The sequence below is a fragment of the Mus caroli genome, unplaced genomic scaffold (genome assembly GCF_978045245.1).
Source record: "Mus caroli unplaced genomic scaffold, Mus_caroli_1 scaffold_11, whole genome shotgun sequence".
In the NCBI taxonomy this organism is placed as follows: Eukaryota; Metazoa; Chordata; class Mammalia; order Rodentia; family Muridae; genus Mus; species Mus caroli.
In genome coordinates, this window is record NW_028227266.1 from 102,953,394 (window position 1) to 102,976,993 (window position 23,600).

General features: G+C 44.8%; 1 protein-coding gene and 2 pseudogenes across 2 annotated transcripts in view; all 3 read right to left on the minus strand.

Annotated features, from left to right (window-relative positions):
* Positions 1-255: 255 nt before the first annotated feature.
* Positions 256-23,600, minus strand: part of Dnajc13 (DnaJ heat shock protein family (Hsp40) member C13) — a 106,230-nt gene continuing 82,885 nt past the window's right edge. For both annotated transcript variants that reach the window (XM_085827963.1, XM_085827964.1), the window contains exons 45-56: positions 21,267-21,358; positions 19,495-19,594; positions 16,295-16,369; positions 15,669-15,781; positions 14,429-14,598; positions 14,261-14,303; positions 13,701-13,874; positions 11,444-11,623; positions 11,060-11,200; positions 9,183-9,326; positions 5,451-5,550; positions 256-1,080 (exon numbers count right to left, since the gene is read on the minus strand). In XM_085827963.1, the coding sequence (XP_085684089.1) occupies positions 974-1,080; positions 5,451-5,550; positions 9,183-9,326; positions 11,060-11,200; positions 11,444-11,623; positions 13,701-13,874; positions 14,261-14,303; positions 14,429-14,598; positions 15,669-15,781; positions 16,295-16,369; positions 19,495-19,594; positions 21,267-21,358 (1,439 nt within the window). In that variant the 3' untranslated portion in view covers positions 256-973. The remainder of the gene's footprint in view (positions 1,081-5,450; positions 5,551-9,182; positions 9,327-11,059; positions 11,201-11,443; positions 11,624-13,700; positions 13,875-14,260; positions 14,304-14,428; positions 14,599-15,668; positions 15,782-16,294; positions 16,370-19,494; positions 19,595-21,266; positions 21,359-23,600) is intronic.
* Positions 17,918-18,543, minus strand: LOC110301151 (high mobility group protein B1 pseudogene; annotated as a pseudogene).
* Positions 22,457-23,554, minus strand: LOC110301154 (cytochrome c oxidase subunit 7A2-like, mitochondrial pseudogene; annotated as a pseudogene).

Genomic DNA, 23,600 nt, shown 5'->3' on the forward strand with positions numbered 1-23,600 from the left:
AGGATCTGTTACTAGAATATTTGCTGGCTCCTTACCTCCCTCCTGAAACATTAGACTATGAGACTCTGGCAGCATTCCTTAGCTCACACCTAAACATGACTTAAGAAGTAACTGAGCTGCTGTTTCCAGTGAGTGAACGGAGGTGGGCACAGCTGTGTGTGTGAGGGTGAGGGGTGTCTGTCTGCTTCTGTTCCATCTCCCCCAAAAGTGAACATGGAAGACATTTCCAAAGGCTAAAATTACAGAACATACATATCTCATTAACAAAGCAGTCAATTCCCTTTATTTTTAAAATTTTATGTACACATATGAATGATCTGTATAATGTACATTCAATATAGAAAGCTTTATATATTTGATAATGTATAGAACATTTCACAATTACACTAATCTCTTACATAACATCTTCACATCCATTTTTAGTTTTAATTTTTTTTGCACAAGCTCCTTGTCGTTCAGTTTGGTGATGCCTGTCATACACACCGATGTGCACCGAGCTCTCAGAGTTAATGATTGAGGATCTGGTCATAGGTGGAGGGACGATGAGAGGAAGACGGTCATGGAGACCTGGTGCAGGAGAGAGAGGCGCCCTGCTCTGGGATAAGATTTAGCCCAATGTTTGTAGACTGCAGCTTAATCCCACAGTCACAGTAATTAAAAAAAAAGTTATAAAAACTAGGAAGAGAGTTTGTCTTTTTGATTCACAGTCTTGTAAACAGATATAAAGGAACAAAATGTGCTTACATACATCAAGAAGAAGAAATTCTCGTGTACCCAGGTGGTTGACCCACAGTGCTTTCTCAGAACGTGATACGTCAGAGCCATGGGCTCTTCTCCTAAATAAAAGTCTATTTATAGAAAAGGAATAACACTGACATGACACCAGGAGAAAGGCAGCGGAGTCTGTTTCAACATGTTGGTTGGAGGAATGTGGGCGCAGTACTGGCCTTCCAGCATTTACTGTCTGAGTGTTTCAAGTCTGATAGCCAAGGTCTCCTGCCTCATGGTCTACAGGAGGCGGCAGATTAGACATGGCTGATGAGGATGTACCTGCTGTAAGGTAGCCAGCAACTCCAGGTCCTGCAAGAGAGAAAGGAAAGCAGGCATTTTTTCTATCAGTCTCAGGGACCAGCACCCAGTACAGACCACTGGGAAGCTCTAAATATTATCTACATGTGTAACTGTCTCAACAGGCAGCGATACAGCACCTATGTTCATGGCTTTTAGTATATGACACAATTAGAGTAATTTTAAAATTCATGCAGTAACACTGGTGTAGAAACAGGGAATTTCCCCTCTTTTCACACCTGGAAAGTTCAATTTTACAAAAAAAAAAAAAAAATCCAGGGTACTTAAAGAAAACATGGGAACAGACAGACGGTAGACGCCCTCCCCACCCCGCTCAGCCCATCTCAAAGTGATGCACAACTGGATTCTCGACACTAGCAGCTTCCGAGATGGACACTCTAGGTGACCTGTGCTCACGTGGTACAAAGAAGGCCACTTCAATAAGCGGCACCCAGTGAACGCAGCTCACTACGCAAGGTCTCTTTGAGGAGGAAGGCTCTGGACACTCTTCTCGTAGGTCAAAGCATGCTCCAAAGGAGACATTAGCATTTTAGTCATAGTCTCCACGTGTTGTGACTGAAAGTCTCTATGGCATGAAAAGGTGGCACTCGGAAGCAAGCTTGTCAGCAGTCCCCGGGCTCTGGCTTCTGGAGCTGACTCTGCTTTCATCTCAGAAGCCCCTCACAATGCAACAAGCGCTTGCAAGAGAAACTGGTTTAGCGCTGCAGAGGCAGTGCTTAGCTGAGTCAGAGGAAACACGGCAAAGGTGTAGACTAAGGGTCGGGACAGGAAAGGTGGTGCGAGCAACATGCATTGAGCAAAAGGTTTCTCTACCTGCTTCAGAGAGCTACACAGAAGTTAGCAAGCTGCCTGGCAGAGCAGTTCTAAAGCCCACTCCTGAGGTGAAGGGGGCTGCTGCCAGTTAGAAGGGAAGGAGAGACACCTGGGGGGAAAAAAGAAATGTAAGCAGCAAGGGAGTCGTGAGGACGTGCACACAGCAGAGCAATCTGATGCGGGGAAGGCAACAGGACTGATGGAGGACAGAGGCCATAATTCACTTCCGTTTCATCTCTCAGCTTCTGAGCACTGACTGTGGATGGGAAATGGCTGCCACAGTGCTGCCTGCATGAGCTGGAACTGAAGCTAACCAGAGTGCCTGGGTCCTTAGAGTCAAGTACTTTTAACACTTACTAAAAGGATTTTCCCTTCTTTAGGTCTTGGGAGCCTACACTATCAACTCTTACCTTCTGCTAATCAGCAAACCAGGCCTCCCACAGATTGCTCAAGAAAAAGACTGGTCCATCAGTGTAGCTCAGAGCCAAAGCACTTCACTGCTCTCAACTTTAGCCGGGTCCAGGTGAGCAAAACCACAAACACTACAGAGGGGTGTGGTTCCTAAACAATCCAGACTGTGGGCAGTGATGGTTAGAACTGTCCCCTCACAGAGGAACCTCTGAGCATGCCTGTGGGGGACTGTCTCAATTATGTTAATTGGGATGGAAGACCTGTCCACTGTGGGTGACACCATTCCCTCAGTAGGAATCTGAATGATATGAAATTGAGAAAAGGAGCTGAGCACTAGCATGCACACATTCATCTCCTTCTGTTCACTGGGTGTATATATAATGTGACCAGCTGCTGCTTCAGGCCCCCGCGGCCTTGACTTCTCCACCATGATGAACTATGCCTTCAACAGCTAATCCAAACCCTTTCTCCTTTAAGTTGCTTTTGTCAGGGTATTTTTTTCATGGTGATAGAAAAAAGAAACCAAGACACGGGCTCAATGATTCTTATTAAAATAGGAGGTTATGGCACCAAACCCTGAATGCTACATATTAAAGTAGGCAACGCTGAAGTCACTGGAGAGTCTTGGGCAAACTCACAAGGGTTATGGGGTACTGATAATAAAGCGATACTTGTTGATCGCCATAGTCATACAAATACAACTTTACAGTTACTTACACACGTTCCCATCTTACACTGCAAAACGACGCAGACACAGAGGGCATTCTGAACTGAAGAACAAATCTGGAGCTCCTACACTATAATCAAAGGTGTAAATGATGAGCTGACAAAGAAGCCAGCTGTCTCGTTCTACTCCCTTCCCTTGTTCCCAGGGAAAGTGAACTTGAGTCCCAGCAAGTCTGAGATGCTCTCAGTGTTGTGCCTCTGGTTCCTAATGGTTTCCTTGGGCTGAGAAGAACAGCTTGTATCTCAGAAGCAGACACAGCAGTTATATTCTCCAGGGATATGTGAGAAAAGAGCCAAAGTTCTAGGGCTCACAAGAACACTGTCCACATGTCAGGCGTTAGAGGAATGAGGCAGACATGGCCAAGGGGATGGTGGTGGTGGTATTATTATTATTATTACTATTGTTATATTTTGAGACAGGATTTGTAGCCCTAGCTATCCCGGAACTCACTCTGTAGGCCAGGCTGGCCTCAAACTCAGAGATCCGCCTGCCTCTGCCTCCTGAGTACTGGAATTAAAGGTGTGCACCACTACCACCCAGCAAAGATTGGGTTTTAATTAAATTCTGATTAAACACATCAAAAAGCACTTGGTAGCACAGGTGGTGAGGAAGCATCCCTCAACTGCTGGGCAACTCAGAAGCTGAACCCTTGAAGCACAAGTAGTTAATTCTTTCAAAGGAGTAGAATAAAATTAGTGGGAAAATCTAAGTAACTAACATCGCAAAAGAGAACATTCCAGTCTGGTGGATGAGGTGCCAGGAATGGAGCAGACCTAAGGCAAGCATGGCTCACAGCCCAGCCTGTCCAGTATGAACCTGCTTACAGGCTTCACACAACACACAAGTTCCAGCCCTTTCTGGGGATGAGGGTGGGGTTATAGCACTGCTACTTGGCTGTGCCTGTGCAGACGTTTGTCAACCGCAGCTCCTACAGCTATCACTGCTGCTTCCTAGAGGCCTCACAAACCCAGGGATGTGGGTGAAAGAAAAGGCACAGACAGGACACATCTCTCTTCTTGCACTCTGCTCCCAACTCCAGGACCACAGCAGGTCCAGGTCTCTGAAGAGAAATCCCATCTGCTCTAAGCGTAGACCCAGCTAAAGAGGTGGGGTCAGGGACACCTCTTACTTAATGAAGGCTGGGTGTACAGGGAATAAGAAGCCTCACGTGAGCTTCTGCAGAGCAGCCTTCGACCCACACAGCACCACTGCTGCAACAGCTTCATTCTCGGCTGAGAACCCAGGCCACTTCCCACCTGTGCCACACTGACACTGAGAGCACTGCCTTGAGATGTGGACTGCCAACCTTTAGAAGCTCGCTGGAGGCCTCTGGGGGATGGGGGTAGGGGTGGGGAATACACTCCTACTTAGACATACAGTTTGACTAGAGAGAGGCAGGCGGCGGGCAGACCAACAGCACACTCTGGGGACCTCTCCATAGAAAACAGTCGGACACAACCAGAGGCCCAACAGCACAGTCCAGATGCTTATGATTTAGGGCTCAGTCCAAGTCATGAGGAGCGACTGACCCTAACATGGTCACAAGGAGGGGAAACAGCAGTGTCCCAGCTAAGTGGGAAATGAAAAGAGGTGAGCCATTTTCCAAATCTACTGGATCTGAAAATCTGAGAATCACATCTTTATGATTCTTATAGACTTCTATGAGAACAATCAAGATTATTGAAACAATGGAGCTATGTGGGGAAAACTGGCTGTTAACATTTTTCTCTTTCTTTATCTCCATCTGAAGAGTCTGAAGGAATGTTACTGTAGGCTCTGGGTAGAAAATCCCTCGGGGCTGCTATCTACTTATGCTATCATTTCAGGCAGGTGCTGAGTTACCTCATACTCATTAGGCTAAGTTCACACTGAAGGTCTTTATGAGATGGTATGTGCCTTTAGCACAGCAACTTAATACTGTTTCTTTTCAGACAAAAGTGAGTGATGAAGGGGATGGTTTTAAATGACCAGGTAGCTTGTGTATCGTACGAGCACATGTCCTGAGCACCATGCAGTGTCTTCTGAGCCCTCAGCAGTCTTATTCGTAACAGCACTGACATATTTTTCCCCATGGGAAAGACACTTAGCAAAACTGCACAGAAAACACTTAAGAAAAAATTCTAGACACAATTATTTGAAACCTCTCTGTTTAGACCGAGAGGGGATGAGGCAATCAGGTTTCAGATATAGACATTCTTTTCATATTCCAACTAAACACTTACGCACAGACATACTGCACATCTAACCTATAGTTTCTAACAAACACTCAACAGCACACCCCAGTGGAGCTTAGGACATGCTCAGGGCACTCGCACTCATGGCAGGCGATGGCAGGAATGTTACTGTAAGTCTGCTCCGGGCAGGAAGAGGGCCTGCGTGAGGCTGTGAGGTGTCATGTGGTCTGCCTTACCTGTGAGGTATCCTGCTGTGTGGGAGTCAGAGATGAACAAGTCATGTTTCTGGTCTTTGAAGGCGCTCCAGACCGAAGACCGAGATAGGATCTCACTCACCTGGAGAAGAAAAGCGCCCGGCTTAGCACGAGCACAGCAGGGCCTCGCCATGAACACACTGAGCCAAGCAGCAGCAAACACAACTTCCAAAGCCAGAGAGACCTGGTGTCCATCACACACTGAGTCCCAGGCACTGTGCAGGGCACATCTCACCTAGCCAGACCTGCTGAACACTGGAGTTACAACCCTCAATCAGTCGTTCTTTCCAAGGATGGGCTGTGTCTTTGAGGAGATCATGAACAACACACATGAGAAAGTAAGTCAATAGACAAAACATCAGAGAATCACATATAAAATGGGCATTCTATGAAATACATACAGGACAGAGGCATATGTGTTTGTGTGTGTGAATGTGTACAAGACTGAGACGGAAAGTAAAAGTATAGAAAACACCAACTGAAGAGGGTATCAGGGTTGAAGTAGGTGCAGACCCAGAGGACACAATCCAAAGTCTGCCTGTCTGTCTGTCTGTCCGTCTGTTAGTCAGGTGTGCGCACTGCAGCACAGCTCTTCGAGCATCTGCATCCTGGTGGCAGCATTCCAGCCTGGGCAGGAAGCAGAGCGCACAGGGACCTGAGACGGATGGAAGAGTCATGGCTTTACAAGCCATTGTTCATTTATTTCCCTTTAAAGTGGAGGGTGGGTGTTAGGGCCACTTGGCTGATTTCATTCCTAGACAAGGCAATGCAGGTCAGGGGAAGACAAGCAGGGCCCAGGGAGCCTCACTTGCTGTGCAGAACACCCGGGCATCAGCTAAGGACTGAAGCAACATCTGCCACCTGTCTTCTTTAGTGTCATTTTAAATGATTCTAATACCAAGAGAAAGCCAGAGGCAGAAAAAAATGTCTTTTCTTGAGACACAGAAGCCTAATTTCACTAAGGGAACGTTTAGTAAACTAAGCATAAAAAGAACATTTACACACAGAAATGTCCCCAACCGGGATTAATGGGCAAAAAAAAAGTACAATGAAAAACTTAAATAAAGAAGTGAAACATTTTAATATATCCCACAACAGGGACAAATCCCAATGTTAAAATGAAACATGTGGAGCAGAACCATATTCAGAAGACAGAGTAGTGGCTGTGGGATAAAGAGTGAAACTGTCACGGGTAATCCCTGTGCTTGGGAGCAAGGCGTTAGGTGGGAAGGCCATTTAATTGCTCACTATAGTTGACCTCATGTTATGAGTGACAGCTACCACTATCAACTTAAAACAATCTAGACTAGTGGTTCTCAACCTGGGGGTGGCAACCACTGGAAAACACCTATTTCCAATGGTCCCAGGAACTCAAGACTCTGCTCATTAGCAAAATTACAAAATACATTTATGGTTGGGGTTGCTAAGACCATTGGAAATATGTGTTTTCTGATGGTTGTGACCCCCAGGTTGAGAACTGCTGATCTAGAAGAACTTGGGTATGACTATGGGGGACTGTCTAAATTGCCTTAATTGAAGTAGGAAAATCTGCTCTGAACATGTGGAAGCCTTTGGAAATGGCTTGCAGGAGGAATCTGAAGAGCTTGGAAGTATGGATTAGAAAACCCTTGACTCCTGAAGAGAGAGCATAGTGGGATACTTTGGTGGGACACGGAAGATAAGAATGCAGAGAGAGATTAGTGAGTCAGGCCCCAGCTCACGAGCTTTCTGAAAAGAACAAGGACTTTGTCAGGAGCTGGGCTGGGGGCATTTGTGTGATGTTTTGGCCAAGAATCTGGCCTAATCATTCTGCCCATGTTCTGAGAACTTGGGTGAAGTCATATGGCAAAGGAAATTTCCAAACAGGAGAACATTCAGACTAATGCTGAAGAGGTTAGAACCACTAAAAAGACGTTTTCCATGCTGCACCAGGACAACAAAAAACATGTCCCTGGGCAAAATCCCTCCCCTCAGAGATGTGTCTTGTGGTGCTCCAGATTCACCTAAGGAAAGAACACTGAATGGCTTCCTGCTCCTCAAGAGCAAGCCCTGCAAGTGTTTCCTCAGTCACCGCACAGAGCAGATGCAGTGTGTTCCTTGGGCAGGGACCCTCCAGAGCTGGTGGCAGAACCTCGCAATATCATCCATGTAGGACTGACTTTAAAGACATGAAAGAAAACAAGATTTAAGGAGGTTACTAGAGCACCTACAGACAAACAAGGTTCTTAGGTGGGTGTCCCACAGCGTCCCTGGGAAGCCACTGCATGAGGCTGTGAGGACAGAGCTTAAGATGCAGTGGAGCCCTGGATCCATAGGAAAAGTTGCAGGAATAGAGGAGGTGAAGCAGCAGAGCTCTTTGGAGGACAGAGCATCTTATTACTAGCCTCTGAGGTTGCAATGGAGCTGGGCTTTCTTGTTCACTATCTGTAATTTGATCTTGCTTTGATCTGATCATACTTGCTAAGCCTGGGTGCTCTTGTTTGTGCCATTATATGCATATAACTTGATTTTACCTTTATAGAAACATACAGATAAGGCACTTCAGACTGTTCATAACCATGGGGACTTTTAAGAATTTGGACTGAGTGTATTTCAGATAATAACATTGTCATAAGTCTCTGAGGACAAACAGTGGAAGATTATGGCTTAAAAATGATGTATTTGCAGCAAGGTGACAAGGGGTGGAGTTGTAGTGGTTAGTGTTAATTGTTGATTTCAATGTACATTTAAGATCCCAAAGAATTTTGATTCAGCCTGGAGATGGGCTCCAGGTCCTGTCTGTGGAAACCTGCTTGGGATGGCTAAACTGATGTGGAAGGACCTCTGCCTGGAGGGATCTTGGATTGAAGCAGGAGAAAGTGACTGAGCAGCAGCAGAGATGGATATGCTGCTGTTTCCTGACTGTGGGTACAATGTGCCCAGTTGCTTCAAGTTCCTGGCACCCAGATTCTCAGCCACAATTGACTACAAACATGAGCCAGAGTATGCCTTTCTCCCTAAAGCTGTCAAAGTAGTTTATTAAAGCAACGAGAAAGGGAACTGCAGACATCACTTCAGAGAAGAGGATGCAGAGGGGCTGGAGAGATGCTCAGTGGGTCGAGGTGCCTTCTGCTAAGCTTGACAACCTGAATTCAATCTTCAGGATATACACAAAGTAAGGAGAGAGCAGACTCCTGCAAATTGTCCTTTGGCCTCCAGATGTGAGTTCTGGCACATATGTGCTTATGCAAGCATGTGCATGTGCACACACATACCCCTTGTTAAAATGAAATCAATTAAAAGTGAAGATGAAAAGTGAATCCTTCAGAGGCCTGAGATCATGCGTGCAGCTGAAACATTAGCACAGCAATTCTGTAAAGGGAAAGAAACTAGCACTGTATGACCACTAATAAAAACACTTAAAATGATGCTCAGGGCTTTTAAATGGTACTTGATTCTACACTAAGTGTTTCAAATTCTTCCATGCTAAGACTTCTACTTGTTTTCTTCTTGGAATGCAGAACATACTGTCACCATGCAGAAAGAGAATACCCCTGCAAGTCTTTTGGGGACAAGATTGTGATTTCTTGCAGCTGTGAAGCAGTTATGTAAAACTAACACTAGCCACCCCATGAGTGACTTAAATGTAGGCTCTTAGCTCGCTGACAGCCAGCTCCTGACTTGAAGATCTTTCGTAGTCAGGAGCACAATGGTGCTTCTTGCAGACAGACTCACCTGCTCTCCATACTGCAGACTTCGAGTCATTGCCTTAAGAGCTTTGACAATCTGGGCCTTGGTGGCAGCAGGACTGTCGAGGTTTTCAAGGCCTACGCCTTCAAGCAGCTTTAAGAGGTATGGAACCAACTCTGCTTTCAATGCCTGGAAGGAACAGTCAGCATTCATATGAGCACAATATGTATGTCAGCTACCAAGGATGTAATTTCACCATGAAGATCGTATCCTCAGCAGGGTAGCCTGTTCTTAGCGTTTCAATGCAGATGCAGATTTTTTATTTTAGTATTAATAGAAACAGCATTCTTTTTGTTGTTGTTGTTTTTGTTTGTTTGTTTGTTTGTTTTCCGAGACAGGGTTTCTCTGTGTAGCTGGCAGTCGTGGAACTCACTCTGTAGACCAGGCTGGCCTCGAACCAGAAATCCGCCTGCCTCTGCCTCCCAAGTGCTAGGATTAAAGGCGTGTGCCACCACTGCCTTGCCTGGCTAGAAACAGCATTCTTATATAAAGTAATTTTTATTCAGTTCTACCAACTGTTCTAATGCTATGCATTATATAATCTTCTCAACACTGAATAAAGCACAATTATTATTTCAGATAAGAAAATCAGTGCACACAGGGAAAACAGGTGTACACTGCAAAGCTGGGTGTAAGAGAACCTTCATCTGGACCCAGGATGGGCAGAAGTCAGGCTTTAAGCCACGGCAGTAGGGCTGCCTGCACTAATGGCGTCACTCTAAACAGACAGCAGCCTCTGAAGAGCTCTACGACCTTTGAATCCTCTTACAACACTCTCTCTGCAGTCACCACGGAGTTATCAGCCTGCATGTTATTAAATAAACTAAATAACAACATGGTGTCACCCAGCATTCTCAGAATCCAGCGAGGTGGGAGTAAATGTGGTGTGTACAGAGAGAGGAGCTGATGTTGATGAGTAGGGTGGGCAGAGTGCAGTCAGTGCTCAGGCCTGTGACCAGAGCCTCAGCGGCAGACTAGCTCACACCAGTCCCCTCACATCTACCCCCACTTAGTACCTTTCCTGTTTACAGAGGGTGGAGGGCTGGGTTGGGGGAGAAGTCGGAGAAGGGATCAGGAGAAGCAGAGGCCCACATACAGAAGCAGGGGTTTGTCTCCAGTTTAAGGGCAGCAGATGTCACTTTGTCACCTGGCAGGGTTTGATGTCAAAGGTTGAAGATGAAAAGTGAATGAGAAGTTTTTTATTACTTTCATATTTTTTTATAGGAAAAGTGATGTGAAGGTGTAATCGGTATAAAGGAGAATGAGTATATCAAGCTAATTAGCAAAACTACGCTTTCAGGTATCTTTTATTATGGTGAGGACACCTAAATGTACTCCTAGTGGTTTTGGCAATACGTGGCACACTATCTGCTGCCGTTGCCACAGCGCAACAGACCCATAAACTGAAGCTTTCTGCCTGTGACCAACACTGTCCTCTGTCTCACCCTGGCCTCACAAAGCTAACCACATCCTCTGCTTCCAGAAGCGTGGTGGCCACACAGGTAAGGCTATGTGGTATTTGTGCCCAGAGTAAGAAAGGTCCTTTTGCCCGACTTCATATTACTCTTTCCCTTCAATGTCTGTGTACACTGTCTGATTTCTACTAGATGAGGGACTTCTTTGGCTCAATATGAGTCTAAAACAAGGAATGAATGAACAGAACCCAAAGAGAATGAAGTAATTTTTACAAAGAAGCTAAGAGTGAATGCAAAAAAAGAGAAGAGAGGAATTTGGTGAGCCTTTAACCTCTCTGCGTGAATAAACTGTAACGGAGCGCCCACCAAGTCCCAAGGCCCCCCCATACAGAACGTCTGTCCGTCTGACATGTCTGCTTTCCTGACCCTGTTCACAGAGTCACTCACCTGCGCTACTAGCTCACTCTGCTCCTTCTGGAACATGCGGTTGATGGCTTCACAGGCCAGGCCCACAGTATCTGCTCGCTTTCGCATCCCATTCATCAGCGGGCCAATGGTCTCCAAGGACGCCATGGCTCGGACACACAGCTAAGAGCCCGAAAGACAAAAACACTTGTAGAGCAGATTATCATACAGAGCAATGTAAGTTCTACAGGAACAAAATGTAATTTAAATCCTACTTATGAGAGAATTAAGTTCCATCTCTGCTAATCATCCCACTGAAACTGAGAGAGAAACTTACAGTAGGTTGGGGCCTTAGACTCTGAAGTGCATCAAGAGAGAGCACATAAACTGTGGAGCTCTAGGCTCTTAGCAGACTCACATCAATACCTCATTGTCAGACAGGACGTGAATAACCCGAATTGCACTCTTAGGAATGGCATTGTTTCTGTGATTCATCGCCTGGATAACTTTGGGAAGATGGCCCAATGGCGGGACTTGATCTGCCAACTGAGGCTGTGCACTGAAGAGACAAACTGTCGCCATGGTCAGTGTTTCCAGAGTTTCTCCCTGGGAAGAAGAACAATAACAAAAATCAGAGCCAATAAATCATACATATAGCATTGAAAAAAAATTCTTAAATTGCCTTAATTCATTTGTTCAAAACTAGAGATTAAAAAATTCTAAGTGCCAACACTTGAAATCCAACTCACACATCCTAAGAGAGCAGCAAACTTTCTTTTTCTTTGATAAAAAAGCACAAATAAGGACCTAGGAATGTGCCACTGCATTCTAAGAAGTCCTCCCTGGGCCAGCTATACTGTGTTTTTATGACAGAGGTAAAAGATCACTCCTAAATGGCTATGTGAAGTTTAAGACCGGGCTACACGCATGCTACTGAGATACTGCAGCAAGAATCCAAGAGGATGCAGAAGTAGCTGGTGTTTCTCCAAGCTCTATGGAAATTCCTATCACATGCCAACAACCCCTTATACCTGAAATGCTTCAACCCAGAACTGTCTTAGACCTTAGAATACTTACATAGACATTACTGCCTGGCTTCGGAGATCATTGGGAAAGTTAAGGGCTTTGATTTTAGAGTACCTAAGACTTTCTACTTTCAGAATAGAAACATTTGACCTATGTTTAATAGATCTAGCTACCATTGTAGTAGATCTTCTGATTGTAGATCATGGCTTTCAAAGACTTACACTTCATACTATTCTACACACACACACACACACACACACACACACACACACACACACACAGAGCAAATGCTTCAGAAAGGAACACAGAAATCAGAATATGGCCTACAAAGAGAGGTGACACACGAGAACATTCTTACGTGTGTTCCCTATTTTAGCTTCTGGGGATCTCCCCTCTCCCCTCTGTCACTTAAGAAACTGGGGACTGAGCACAGGCCTTCCGAATACTAAGTGTTTTACAACCGAGCTACATACTTGGTGCTGAGGGTTTTATGCTACAAGAAACCATGTGACAGCATACTATTAGCATCAGAGAAACACAGGCAAATATTTGGCACACTAGTCCTATTTTTGAGCTGATTTGTGTATATGAGCATTTTGCCTGCATGTATGTTTGTATATCACATGTATCATGTGTGTAGTTCCTGCAGAGGCCAGAGAGGAATGAGATCACCAGGCCCTCTGCAAGAGAAGCAAGGGCTCTAAACTGCAGAGCAATCTCTTAGCTCCACTTACAATTTTATTTTTAATTTTTTTCACCAAGCTAACGATAGTTACAATTTCCAAGGATTTAAATGTGGCAGCCATTAAGACAGGTAAGGTAGTCCATGCACATTAACTCATTACAACCTCAGCCTTATGGGTAGGTAAAACTGCACACAGCAACTGAGGCAGATTCAACAAACCACAGAACCATCTAACTAGCCTGGGCTCTTAATTTAGCCTGCTCGATGCTGATTATTTCAGCAATGATTGGTCTCTGTACTTCTCAATCTAAACATCTGGTTAGCAAGTGTATTAATACTACCAGGAAGACTGACCTGAACACCAAACCCAAGCCTATGTCATCACCTCTGTTTTCCTAGCAGCCTCTGGTGGTGAGGGCAGGCACAGCCCACTCGCCCAGGTACTGGTACAGCCCTGTTGACAGTTTCTGTGGCGAGGGTTATGTCTGCCAGGGAAAAACCTTTCACCATTTCAGAGAAAAACTTAACATTTAATGTTTCTCTTCAGCTATGCATGGGTAGAGAAACCTTTAAAGTGTCGACAATTGTAAGAAACAGCATTTTCTCAATATATGCAGCTCTAACTTTGTTCCATAAACTACTACTTTATTGAAGGGTTTCACTACTGAGCTGACATATTCATATTCATTCTCCCTCTCTTTCTCTCTCCCTCCCCCACCTCGCTCCCTCCCTCCCTCCCTCAACTCGTGCATGTGGATTCAAACACAGTTCTCATGAGTTTTGCTTTCTTTCCTGCAGTGCTGAGCACCACGCTCAGAGCACGCACATGCTAGATAAACACTCCACCACTACAGACCCCTGACCCTGGAGCTGCGATCCGTGTGAGAGGCAGCCCATGCTCCTGCCAGTGAGGATATTGCTTGAGGGAAATGTAACTAGTATATTTAGCAACCATGTGCTGATGAAGCTTACATGTGGATTGTTCTTCTCCAGGAGCTCAGTTAATTTTTCTAGCAGTGCAATAAGAAATTCTCTGGGTTTCCTCAGCACCCAAGCTGGCTGTGCAATAAAGATCCTCAAGAAAACTCCTCCAACAGCAAGCTCCCCCTCTGCTTCTCCGAACACCACAGCAAAGTCTTCAGGCAACTTTAAAGAGAGGAGAAAGAATCACGTGTAAGCCATCTTAGATTATCACTTGTCTGTAAATGAGACATGTAAGGCCATTAATGAAATCTTCATACAATAAACTAGTACAAAAATAGCCGTTAGTATTGTTTTAGACACTATAATAAAATTATAGTAATTAAGAGATTTCCTTTTAATGTAGCTTATAATGGTGCCTTTAGCCATTTAGTTCAAATGTTAAGTATTACCATTTTTACATGTGTTTGAAGCCTGGCTTTCCAATATGCACACCAATGTGTCTTAATAACAAGTAACTAATAGCTACAAGCTGACAAACTGACTCAACAGGAATTAAAAGCCACAACAACAAGACAACAACAAAACTATAAAAGAAAAATGTAGTTTACCTTCCAGTTCACATCTGGGTTGTCCCGTTGATTTTTAAAGTGCCTTGGGGGGAAAGAGAGTAGGAAAACTACACTTTAGTAAACCAACCTTCAGAACCAGTGCTGCAGGGACAGGCAGAGCAGAAGTACGGCCCCGCCCCTGCCCGCCGGGGACCCATCTGTACTTACTCCAGCATCATCTCTCTCACAGTTGTGGAAACCTTATCTCTGGAGCTGTCATTCCAGATCAGCTCTGGATTTTCGTGAGTTCCCTCAAATATATGCACAGCAGCTTCAGGGTTGTCTCTCATGGCATCCATGAACACACTGGGCAGAAATTTCATTAATGTAATTCGCACCTAGGGAAGGAAGTTCAGAGTTTTAAGGGCTACAGGAAACATCTCAATATCTGACTTACTCCAAGTTGTCTAAGACAGGGTGACAGTGCAATCTATGCCACAGGTTAGACCAGTCAGAGCAGAAGGTCTGGGGAGGGAGGAAAGATAAATCTTGATCAATGCCAAGTAACCATAACAAGATGAGCTGCCATACTTATCCACCCAGCTACTTCTCTGCTCCCTGCAGTTAGGAAACCTGATAACACTCCAGCCGGGCATGGTGCCTTACGCCCTACGCCTGTCATTCGAGCACACACGAGGCTGAGGTCAGAGGACTGACAGGAGTTTAAGGCAGGCTGGGCTATCTATGTAGGGAGTCCCAGGCCAGCCTGAGCAACTGTTATAAAACAAAAGACTATCGATGGACAGACTGACCAGCCAACCAACTGATCAACATATCCAGCCAAAAGAGATTCAGAAGCCCTGTGTGAAGTTTACAGAATACTCTGTACAGGCTCATGTGTGTGCAATACAACCATCAGTCTAGCAGCTGAATGAACCGGTTCATCTGTAACCAGTGGTTTGAAGTTATAGTCTTTCCAGTGCAGAACATTTAACTTGACCCCTAACCTGCTGTACACAATTGACTGAAGATTTACACACAGCAGACTGTACCCTAGTCCTCCGGTCTATGTCTATGCTCCTCAGCTGCCCAGGACAGGACAGTGGCTTGGCCTACACACCATCTGTTGTGGAGATCTCCTTCCAAGATCCTCCATGCTGGGTTAACAGGTACACAGGGCCTGCATGTCTTTTGTATCAAGGTGCTGGAAATTCAAGTCCAGGTCTTTTTGCTTGCACAGCAGGCAATCTTACCTACTGAGCCGCTTGCCAGCTCAGGCCAATCCTTCTCTTGGAGAGTGTAGTAAGCATCTATCTCCCTGCTCTTTATGCTCTCGAGCCTTCTGAGGTTTAGCACAGGCTTCCCTAACAGAGCAGCAAGCTCAGCTTCCACAGAAGAGCATTTCCTGTCCTCGTCATCCCACACAGACATGAAATAATTACCAGGGTAACTGATATTTTGTTCTTACCTTTGGACCTATTAGTTTATCTGCTGTCATTTTGGCAAAAAGTTCAGCTGTCTGGGATCGAACCTGAGGGTGTGTTGAATTGCAGAACATATCCAATAAATAAATCAAAGCTCCTATGAAAGAAAGAAAAAAAAAAAAAGATCAATGCTCAAATGCTGAGTGACTTTCTTTTTTTTTTTTTTTTTTTTTTGGTTTTTCTAGACAGGGTTTCTCTGTATAGCTCTGGCTGTCCTGGAACTCACTTTGTATACCAGGCTGGCCTCGAACTCAGAAATCCGCCTGCCTCTGCCTCCCGAGTGCTGGGAGTAAAGGCGTGCGCCACCACGCCCGGCTTGCTGAGTGACTTTCTCATCAGCACAGCCTCTATTCACTTGCCACGTAATTTCAACTCATTACTTCTTACACTTTTGATCTCTATCTTTCGATAAGTTCACATTGTGTTGTCCAGTTTAACCCAAAGTCCTTGGCTCAAACGAGCCTCCTGCCTCAGCCTGTGTAGCTGGAAACCGGGACATCACACTGACTAGCCAGCTGTTGAGTTTTTAGACCTCTAATGCCACCTTCACGCAGTCTACTTTTCTGGAGAAGACTGAGCTGGACGGATGAGAAAGAGCCGTGTACATTACCTTTTGCCATGGCTTCTTTGATTATCTTTGTATTTGATGCCAAAGCATAGAGAGTCTCCAGAACTAGCTGACGGCCTGCAGAGCAAAAGACACAACAAGGGATGCAACAACTGTCAGCTTACACGTACAGAGCACCCGTGAGTGCAGGCTCAGCTTGTGTCACTGTGTCACACTATTACACGTCACCCTCATGTTAACCAGCAAGGCAAGTGCAATACAGCTGGGCTGTGAGGAAACTGAGGCCCAGCCCACCCAGCCCAGGGTCTCATAGTGAGGTGGTGCTCTAGCTGGTTTTGTACCTATGTCTGCTTCCCTCTCAGGTCCACACTCATGACCACTAGGCTACATGGTCTTCCTACCTCTGTTCCCTGCACGGCCCCAATCACTACTTCCTAACATCCAGAGGTCATCCTATTAAGACACCTAAGATTTCTACCTGTTGTTACCATCTTAGGAGACAGAAACACCTGCAACTCATTGCTGCACTTCTGGACACAGCCTGCTTCCCTCAACCACTGATGCACTGATGTTCATAGTCAAGTGGGAATGACAGGCAAGAGGCCAAAGGAATGAAGCGTTCACTCAAGGAGACGCTAACAAGCCTTGGCTGAGATTCAGACAAGAACAATGCTCCTTGGAGAGTGACAACAGGCTGAAATATCGAAATATCAGATATTCAACTTGTAAGAATAGAGTACAGGCTATGCTACATAAATGAAGCAGTAATAAATGTATATTTTGCCTTTTTAGAAATTATGTATGTATGTTAACATTTTGCCTGCCCGGATGTCTATGTACCACATAGCCTGGTGCTCAGAGGTCAGAAGAGGGTGTCAGATGCCCTGCGACTGGAGCTATGAGCTGTGAGCTGCCGTGTAGGTCCTGGGAAGGGGACCCGGTCCTCTGCAAGAGCAGCCAGTGCTCTAAACTGCCGAGCCAGCTCCTGCGTTACATTTGAAACTGTGATGTTTTACTTTACCTACCAGCTTGGTTTTGCATTAAGTCTTACAAAGTTTGAAAAAGAAAAGAAAAAAACTACCTAAACTTGTAGGTATGGCAATAATAATCTGCACATGATTTTTTAAGGTTGCTGTTTTGTTGTTGTTGTTCTTTTTTTTTTTAAGAAAAAAAATGTATTTACTTAGAAGCATTCAGAATGTCAACAAAACAGCCACTTTTTTTTTTTTTTGCAATTACAGAGTGGTATTCAGTTAGCAGAATAATTATCTTTGCATAAGCTGCCAAGACAACTAAAGATGAAAAAAAAAAACAAAACCCAAAAATAAAACAAAAAACCCCAAAAAACAAAAGCCAAACTACTGTCCCCATATATAACTAATTTGTGCTGTCTACCAACAAGAACCTGCTTTAAATTTCCATGCCAATTTACAACCCCCAGGCTATACCAGGCAAGGTTAGTGGCTATTGAAAATACCACCAGGACAGGGCTATCTAAAGACACATTCGGTAGCTTGTTAACTATACAAAAAAGGACACTGTACAGTTTAAAGACAAATCTTACACAGCCTTACATTTCAATTTTTTTCTTTAAAAGGAGTGAGTTGTGTACAGGGTGGTTAAATGCTTTATAGACAAGGAAAAAAACCCTGCACTAGAACCAGCTTATTCATCATCATCGTCTTCTTCATCTTCCTCCCCTTCCTCATCCTCTTCATCCTCCTCCTCATCTTCCTCTTCCTTCTTTTTCTTGCTCTTTTCAGCCTTGACCACCCCTTTTCTCATGCATCAGGTTTTCCTTTAGCTCTGTAGGCAGCAATATCCTTCTCGTACTTCTTCTGCTTGGCAGCTTTCTTCTCATAGGGCTGCTTGTCATTTGCTGCAGTGTTGTTCCACATCTCTCCTAGTTTCTTTGCAACACCACCAACGGATAAGCCAGGACGCTCTCCTTTGATTTTGGGACGGTACTCAGAACAGAATAAGAAGAAGGCCGAAGGAGGCCTTGGGTGCACTGGGGTCCTTGGACTCCTTTTTGGTCTCCCCTTTGGGGGGGGGGTGTAGGCTTTCATTTCTCTTTCATAACGAGCCTTGTCAGCCTTTGCCATATCTTCAAATTTCCCCTTTTCTTTAGCAGACATGGTCTTCCACCTCTCTGAGTACTTCTTGGAGAACTCTGAGAAATTGACAGAAGCATCCGGGTGCTTCTTCTTGTGCTCCTCCTGGCAGGTTTGCACAAAGAATGCATATGAGGACATTGTGCCTCTCAGCTTCTTAGGATCTCCTTTGTCCATGTTTAGTTGATTTTCCTCCGCCCAGTGCCCGTCCAGCTCTTACTTGCCTTTTTTTTTTTTTTTTTTTTTTTGTGAGACAGGATTTCACAGTGTAACTCTGGCTAGCTTAGAACTCAAGAGATCCACTTGCTTCTGCCTCCTGAGTGCTACCATTTTAAAGCTATTCCTAGCTTGCTGTTTATTCAAAAGAAACAGTATTAAAGAAAAACACAACTCCATTCCATGAACCGACCATAAAGAAACAACAAGCAAGAAGATCCCTGAAGGCCCAACTCTCAGACTGAAGCGGGGAGACTGAAGGTCCATGCACCACCCAGAAGTTAGCAAAGGTGACTGGTAATCGATCACAGTGTTTGTTTTGTGACTGGAGCTGTACTACAAATGGCTGAAGCTTCACTGACCTCCCACAAGGCAACTTTAAGGCTACAACAAGCACAATGACCAACTACTAAGTGGACAACTGTACTGCTTACAGGGAGCCTCCATCAGTACAAGCTGTCCTCAAGAAACCAGGATGCTGTATTCTACAATCCCCTTGGTGATATCTCTATGGGTACTAAATAAATAAACGGTAACAGGCATAGGATCAAGTGCAAAGTAATCACTGCCTTAAGCATACTTTCTAGTATCCAAAATCTTACACTTGAAATACAGCAAGGAACGCTGGCACATGCTGCTATTCACACCTAGCCTCTGCTCAACAATCTGGCACCCCCAGGTTATTTCCTGAGATTTTAGACTCCTCACTCCCTAGATTCTACTTTTATATGGGAAACAGCATAATTTCATTCACTTATACAAAACATAATTAGAAAGGCAAATCTTGTATGGTGAACACTACTTCAAACACTCCAAAACTCAACATAAGATGCCATGTGTCTCGCTTCGTATCAACTGTGAGCTGTGAGCTATCATGCTGTGGTTTCCAAAACCATCTGCACATTTACTTACTCGATGGCAATGAGTGTAGAAGAGCCAACAAGTTGGACAAAACCATGGATTCTGCAATGTTATTGACACAGTCTTGGTTGGATGTCACTATATTCACAACCTGAAAATTAATTAACATGACATTAAATAATTGTGATTCTAAATTATAAAAGTGACAAACATGTTTGGACAACAAAACACTTAATTTTTCGAAGAGTTTATTTTCAAAAGATTGGCTATTAATGTGATCATCTAAGAAACCTGTCTGACATTGACCCCCTACCCCCATATGAACTGTGGTCACAGATGGGGAGCAGTTAGGGAGGACTGGTCTTCGCTATGACTCTCTCTTGCCTTAAGAGGAAGTATCCTTTGTAGCTAATACAACAAGCTGCTTTAATCTCCATTATAAAGAAATCGATGTATTTTTCTTTCTCTAGCCACTGTTGTATATAACTAAAGACTGATACCACTTGAACCACTTTTAGCATTTCAGAACACTACTCTAGACCTAATAATGTTTGCTTAAAAAGTTAAAGAGTAGCAGAGGGCGACCTTGTGTGGCCTCAGTGGGAGAGGATGAGCCTAATCCTATAGAGACCTGATGCCCCAGGAATGGGGAATGGGGGGACACTCTCTCAGAGGTGAAGGGGATGGGAATGGGGTGAAGAGCTCTGGGAGGGAGAACTGGAAGGGGGTGGCAACATTTGGGATGTAAATAATAAATAACAAATTAAAAAAAAAAAGTTACAAGATGGCTGGGTGGCGGCAGCACACGCCTTTAATCCCAATACTGAGGAGACAGAGGCAGGTGGAGATTCTACAGAGGGAGTTCCAGGACAGCCAGGGTGACACAATAAACCCTGCCTTGAATCCCCCCAGTTTCCCCACAAAAAACCTCTGAAGGATATAAATGTTGTCAACATAAAGAAAATGCTTGTTAACGCTTTCTGACATGCTTAACAACTGTTCTGTTAAGAATGGGATGAGCTGAGAAAGGTAATTAGGACACATTATACAGTGTTGTTTGCTTGTTTTGAAAAGCTCCTTCTGAACTCGCTCTTGCAGGGTTGAAAGTGGTGTTTTCAGTAATAAACCATGTGCTGCAATGACAGGGTCATCTTAGGATGACCTTGAGACCTTACTCTGAGCTGCCGGGACAAACACTACCATGATTGGGGCTTCCTGTCAAAGCTGCAACCTAAACAGAATCCTACGGGATTAACGGTTTCATTCTTCTTGAGAAAGGGCCTCCAACTTCTCTGGGAGCCTTACCTCCCAGGGCTTGTGATACCCTAACTCTCCACCAAGGAAGGGGTCTGCCAGCCTTGCTGAAAGGTACTTCTGTGCTGCGTGTACAAGAGAGTAGGTCAAGAGGAGAGAGAGAGGTTAGGGTCAATCCTCAGGTGTCCTGGTCATTGTGCATCCTTCTGTGGGCACCAAGACAGGGAACTGCCTTCTCCTCTCGTTGATCTGCTGCTACTAAACCTTAGAGTAAAAAAAGCCTCGTCCCTAACACACCACACACAACACTCTATAAGATACCTCGGCCCTGACACATGTCAACGACTACAGATAGAACCACCCTGAATGACAGTGTCCAGCATTTGCTCTTTAAGGTTATAGTCATAGTTACATTAATTCAATTTTAAAAATACATGATTTTGGCTTAATAGCCAAAGTGAATATAACATCCAGGTTTTCATGAACTTCAGATAATGATTAATCAAGCCTCAACCCACTGACATAAGTGGTAGGAAATACAATATTCATTAGCACAAAACACTTCGTACCTCTAATGCCAGCTGCTGCACCTGACCAGCTCCATGGACTCGGAGAAGAGAAAATATTAACTTAAAGTGCCCGATGCATTCACTTTCAGAACCTAGGGAATAAGAAGAAGCAGTTTTACCTACAAGAGGTACAATTGCAGGCCTTTGGCAAACACAGCCACTGGCTGTGAATTGTGTCTCTGAAACTCTGAGGGGCATCTATCTGGAAGTTGTCCAGGGTGTTAAGCCGTAAATAGCAGAACATTGGAGTTTCTTGGGTTTGCTTCCATGTCTACTTCTAGTCACAAACTAAAAACAAGAAAAATTTCACATAACCAGCCCAGATACAACACTCAAATGTTAAAGAGAATAAGGCAGCTTTACCCGTTCCTTCTATTAGTGGTTCCCACCTACAGGCCACAGGCTGCACCAGCCTCAGGACACACACAAATGCAGCCCCACACCATGTAAAGTGAGCCAAAGCACTGCGAGGCTCCTTGGTGGTGGTAAATTTTGGGGGGTGGGGTAACAATGACGATGAGTCACTTATTTTCTCCCTTGCGATTTGATGATAATGATCTGCAAAGTTCGGACTAGGCACAGCTGTGTCTAGACCTTAGGAGCATCCTTTCCCCCAACCCAACTGAATTTTGGGAGAATCTGACATCATTCAGCCTTTAACTAAGACTGGAACAGAACTCTGCCACATGAAGACAACATAACAAACAATTTGATATGTACACACCAAGGACTTCTCCTGAGAGGACAGTGATGTTTCCACTCTTACCCACTTCAGTCCCAGTCCCACACGCCTGCTGGCACTCTTGTCAGTTAAGCAAGCCCGCTGTCTGCTACCACTCAGCTATGAAAACAGTGCAATCTTTTGAGGTCCTAGATGCCTTTATCCACAACAAGTATGAAACCATTCATTAAGCTGCTTGTATTCAGTTTCAAACCACACGTCAATATGGCAGAACAGTCAGCACGGTCACTGGGATTCAGGAGAGCGAGGAGAGCACACGTCCTAATCCCAGATCGTCCCAGCAGGACTGGAGCCTAGGTCCTGGGCTTCCTGCTTTACTCGCGCAAACCACAAACTTCCTGTGCCAAACTCGCACTGGGCCTCAGAACACCAGTAGTGTTTGACAGTGTCAGACACAAACAATACAGAATGATCTCTCTCTAGGCTTTAAAAGTCTTTAATTACATCTTTTTTTTTTTTTTTCTTTATTCCAGTGTTTATTCCGCAGTCAGGTCAATCATAACGTAAAGCCATAGCATTATCAAAGGAGAGCTCCTGACACAGCTGTCTAACGTGCAGCACTGACAGGTGTTCCTCCCACGATGGAACAAACACACATTTCCCTAAGTTCTGGGCGAGACACACAACCCTTTGAAACCAACTGCCCAACAAATAGAGGCAGGTTGCTAATCATTCCTCTCAACGTTTTCTGCAAGGCCGAGCAATCCCCAGGGTGGCTAACTCAGCCCTCACTTCGCCACCTGTCCCCTGGCTTTTTTTTTCCTTCCTCAATCACACCTACACCCCAAAAGGCTTCTGCGCTTCCTGCTTAGACACCACCTGAGTCCCGGAGGCCCTGAGCACTGCTGGCCACGAATGAGCTGGAGAGCAACTTTCCGGCAGAACTCCAGGGAAATCAGGAGCAGAAGCACAGCTCAGTGATGGCTCAGTGACATTTCCTTAAACAATAGTTTTAACTGTCAAACAAGCTCTGACATCTGACAGGCCATCTGCACACCATAAACAAATCAAAGCAATGTATTCTTATCTTTTCCTTTGTTTGCAAAATGTTAAGTAGACTATCCAAGTGGAAAACATGAAACGTGAGGATTCAAAGGGTTTGTGTCACAAAGTGAACCAGTCCTCCACAGGCAAGCTCATTTGTTTCTGGGCTGCGAGGCCATGTAGAGGGTGATCAGGCAGTAGATGGTCCCTCCCAGTGTCAGAGCCATGGTGGTCCGGTAAAGCATTTGGTCTGGAAGGCCTCGTTTCAGGTGGATGGGCACACCATCAGCCTTCTGGAAAAATTTCTGCAGCTCTGGAACTTTGTTCTTCCCAGCATAATCATATGCTATCACACTGGAGGTCAGTTTGGTTGGTGTGGCAAATATGATAGGCGGTGCTTCTGTGGAAACTGGCTTTAACCCCTGCGGGGTGTAGGCTTCCGAAGCCCAAGCTCCAGCCAACTTCTGCGTGAAACTGCTAAACTTGTAGTACATGTTGGCGGAGGCCGGCTTCGCACCGCTGCTGCCTGTGCGACCGCCCTAGAAAAGGCTTTAATTACATCTTAATGTACCTTGTGAATGAATAATTTTTCTAATATTGTTTTTAGT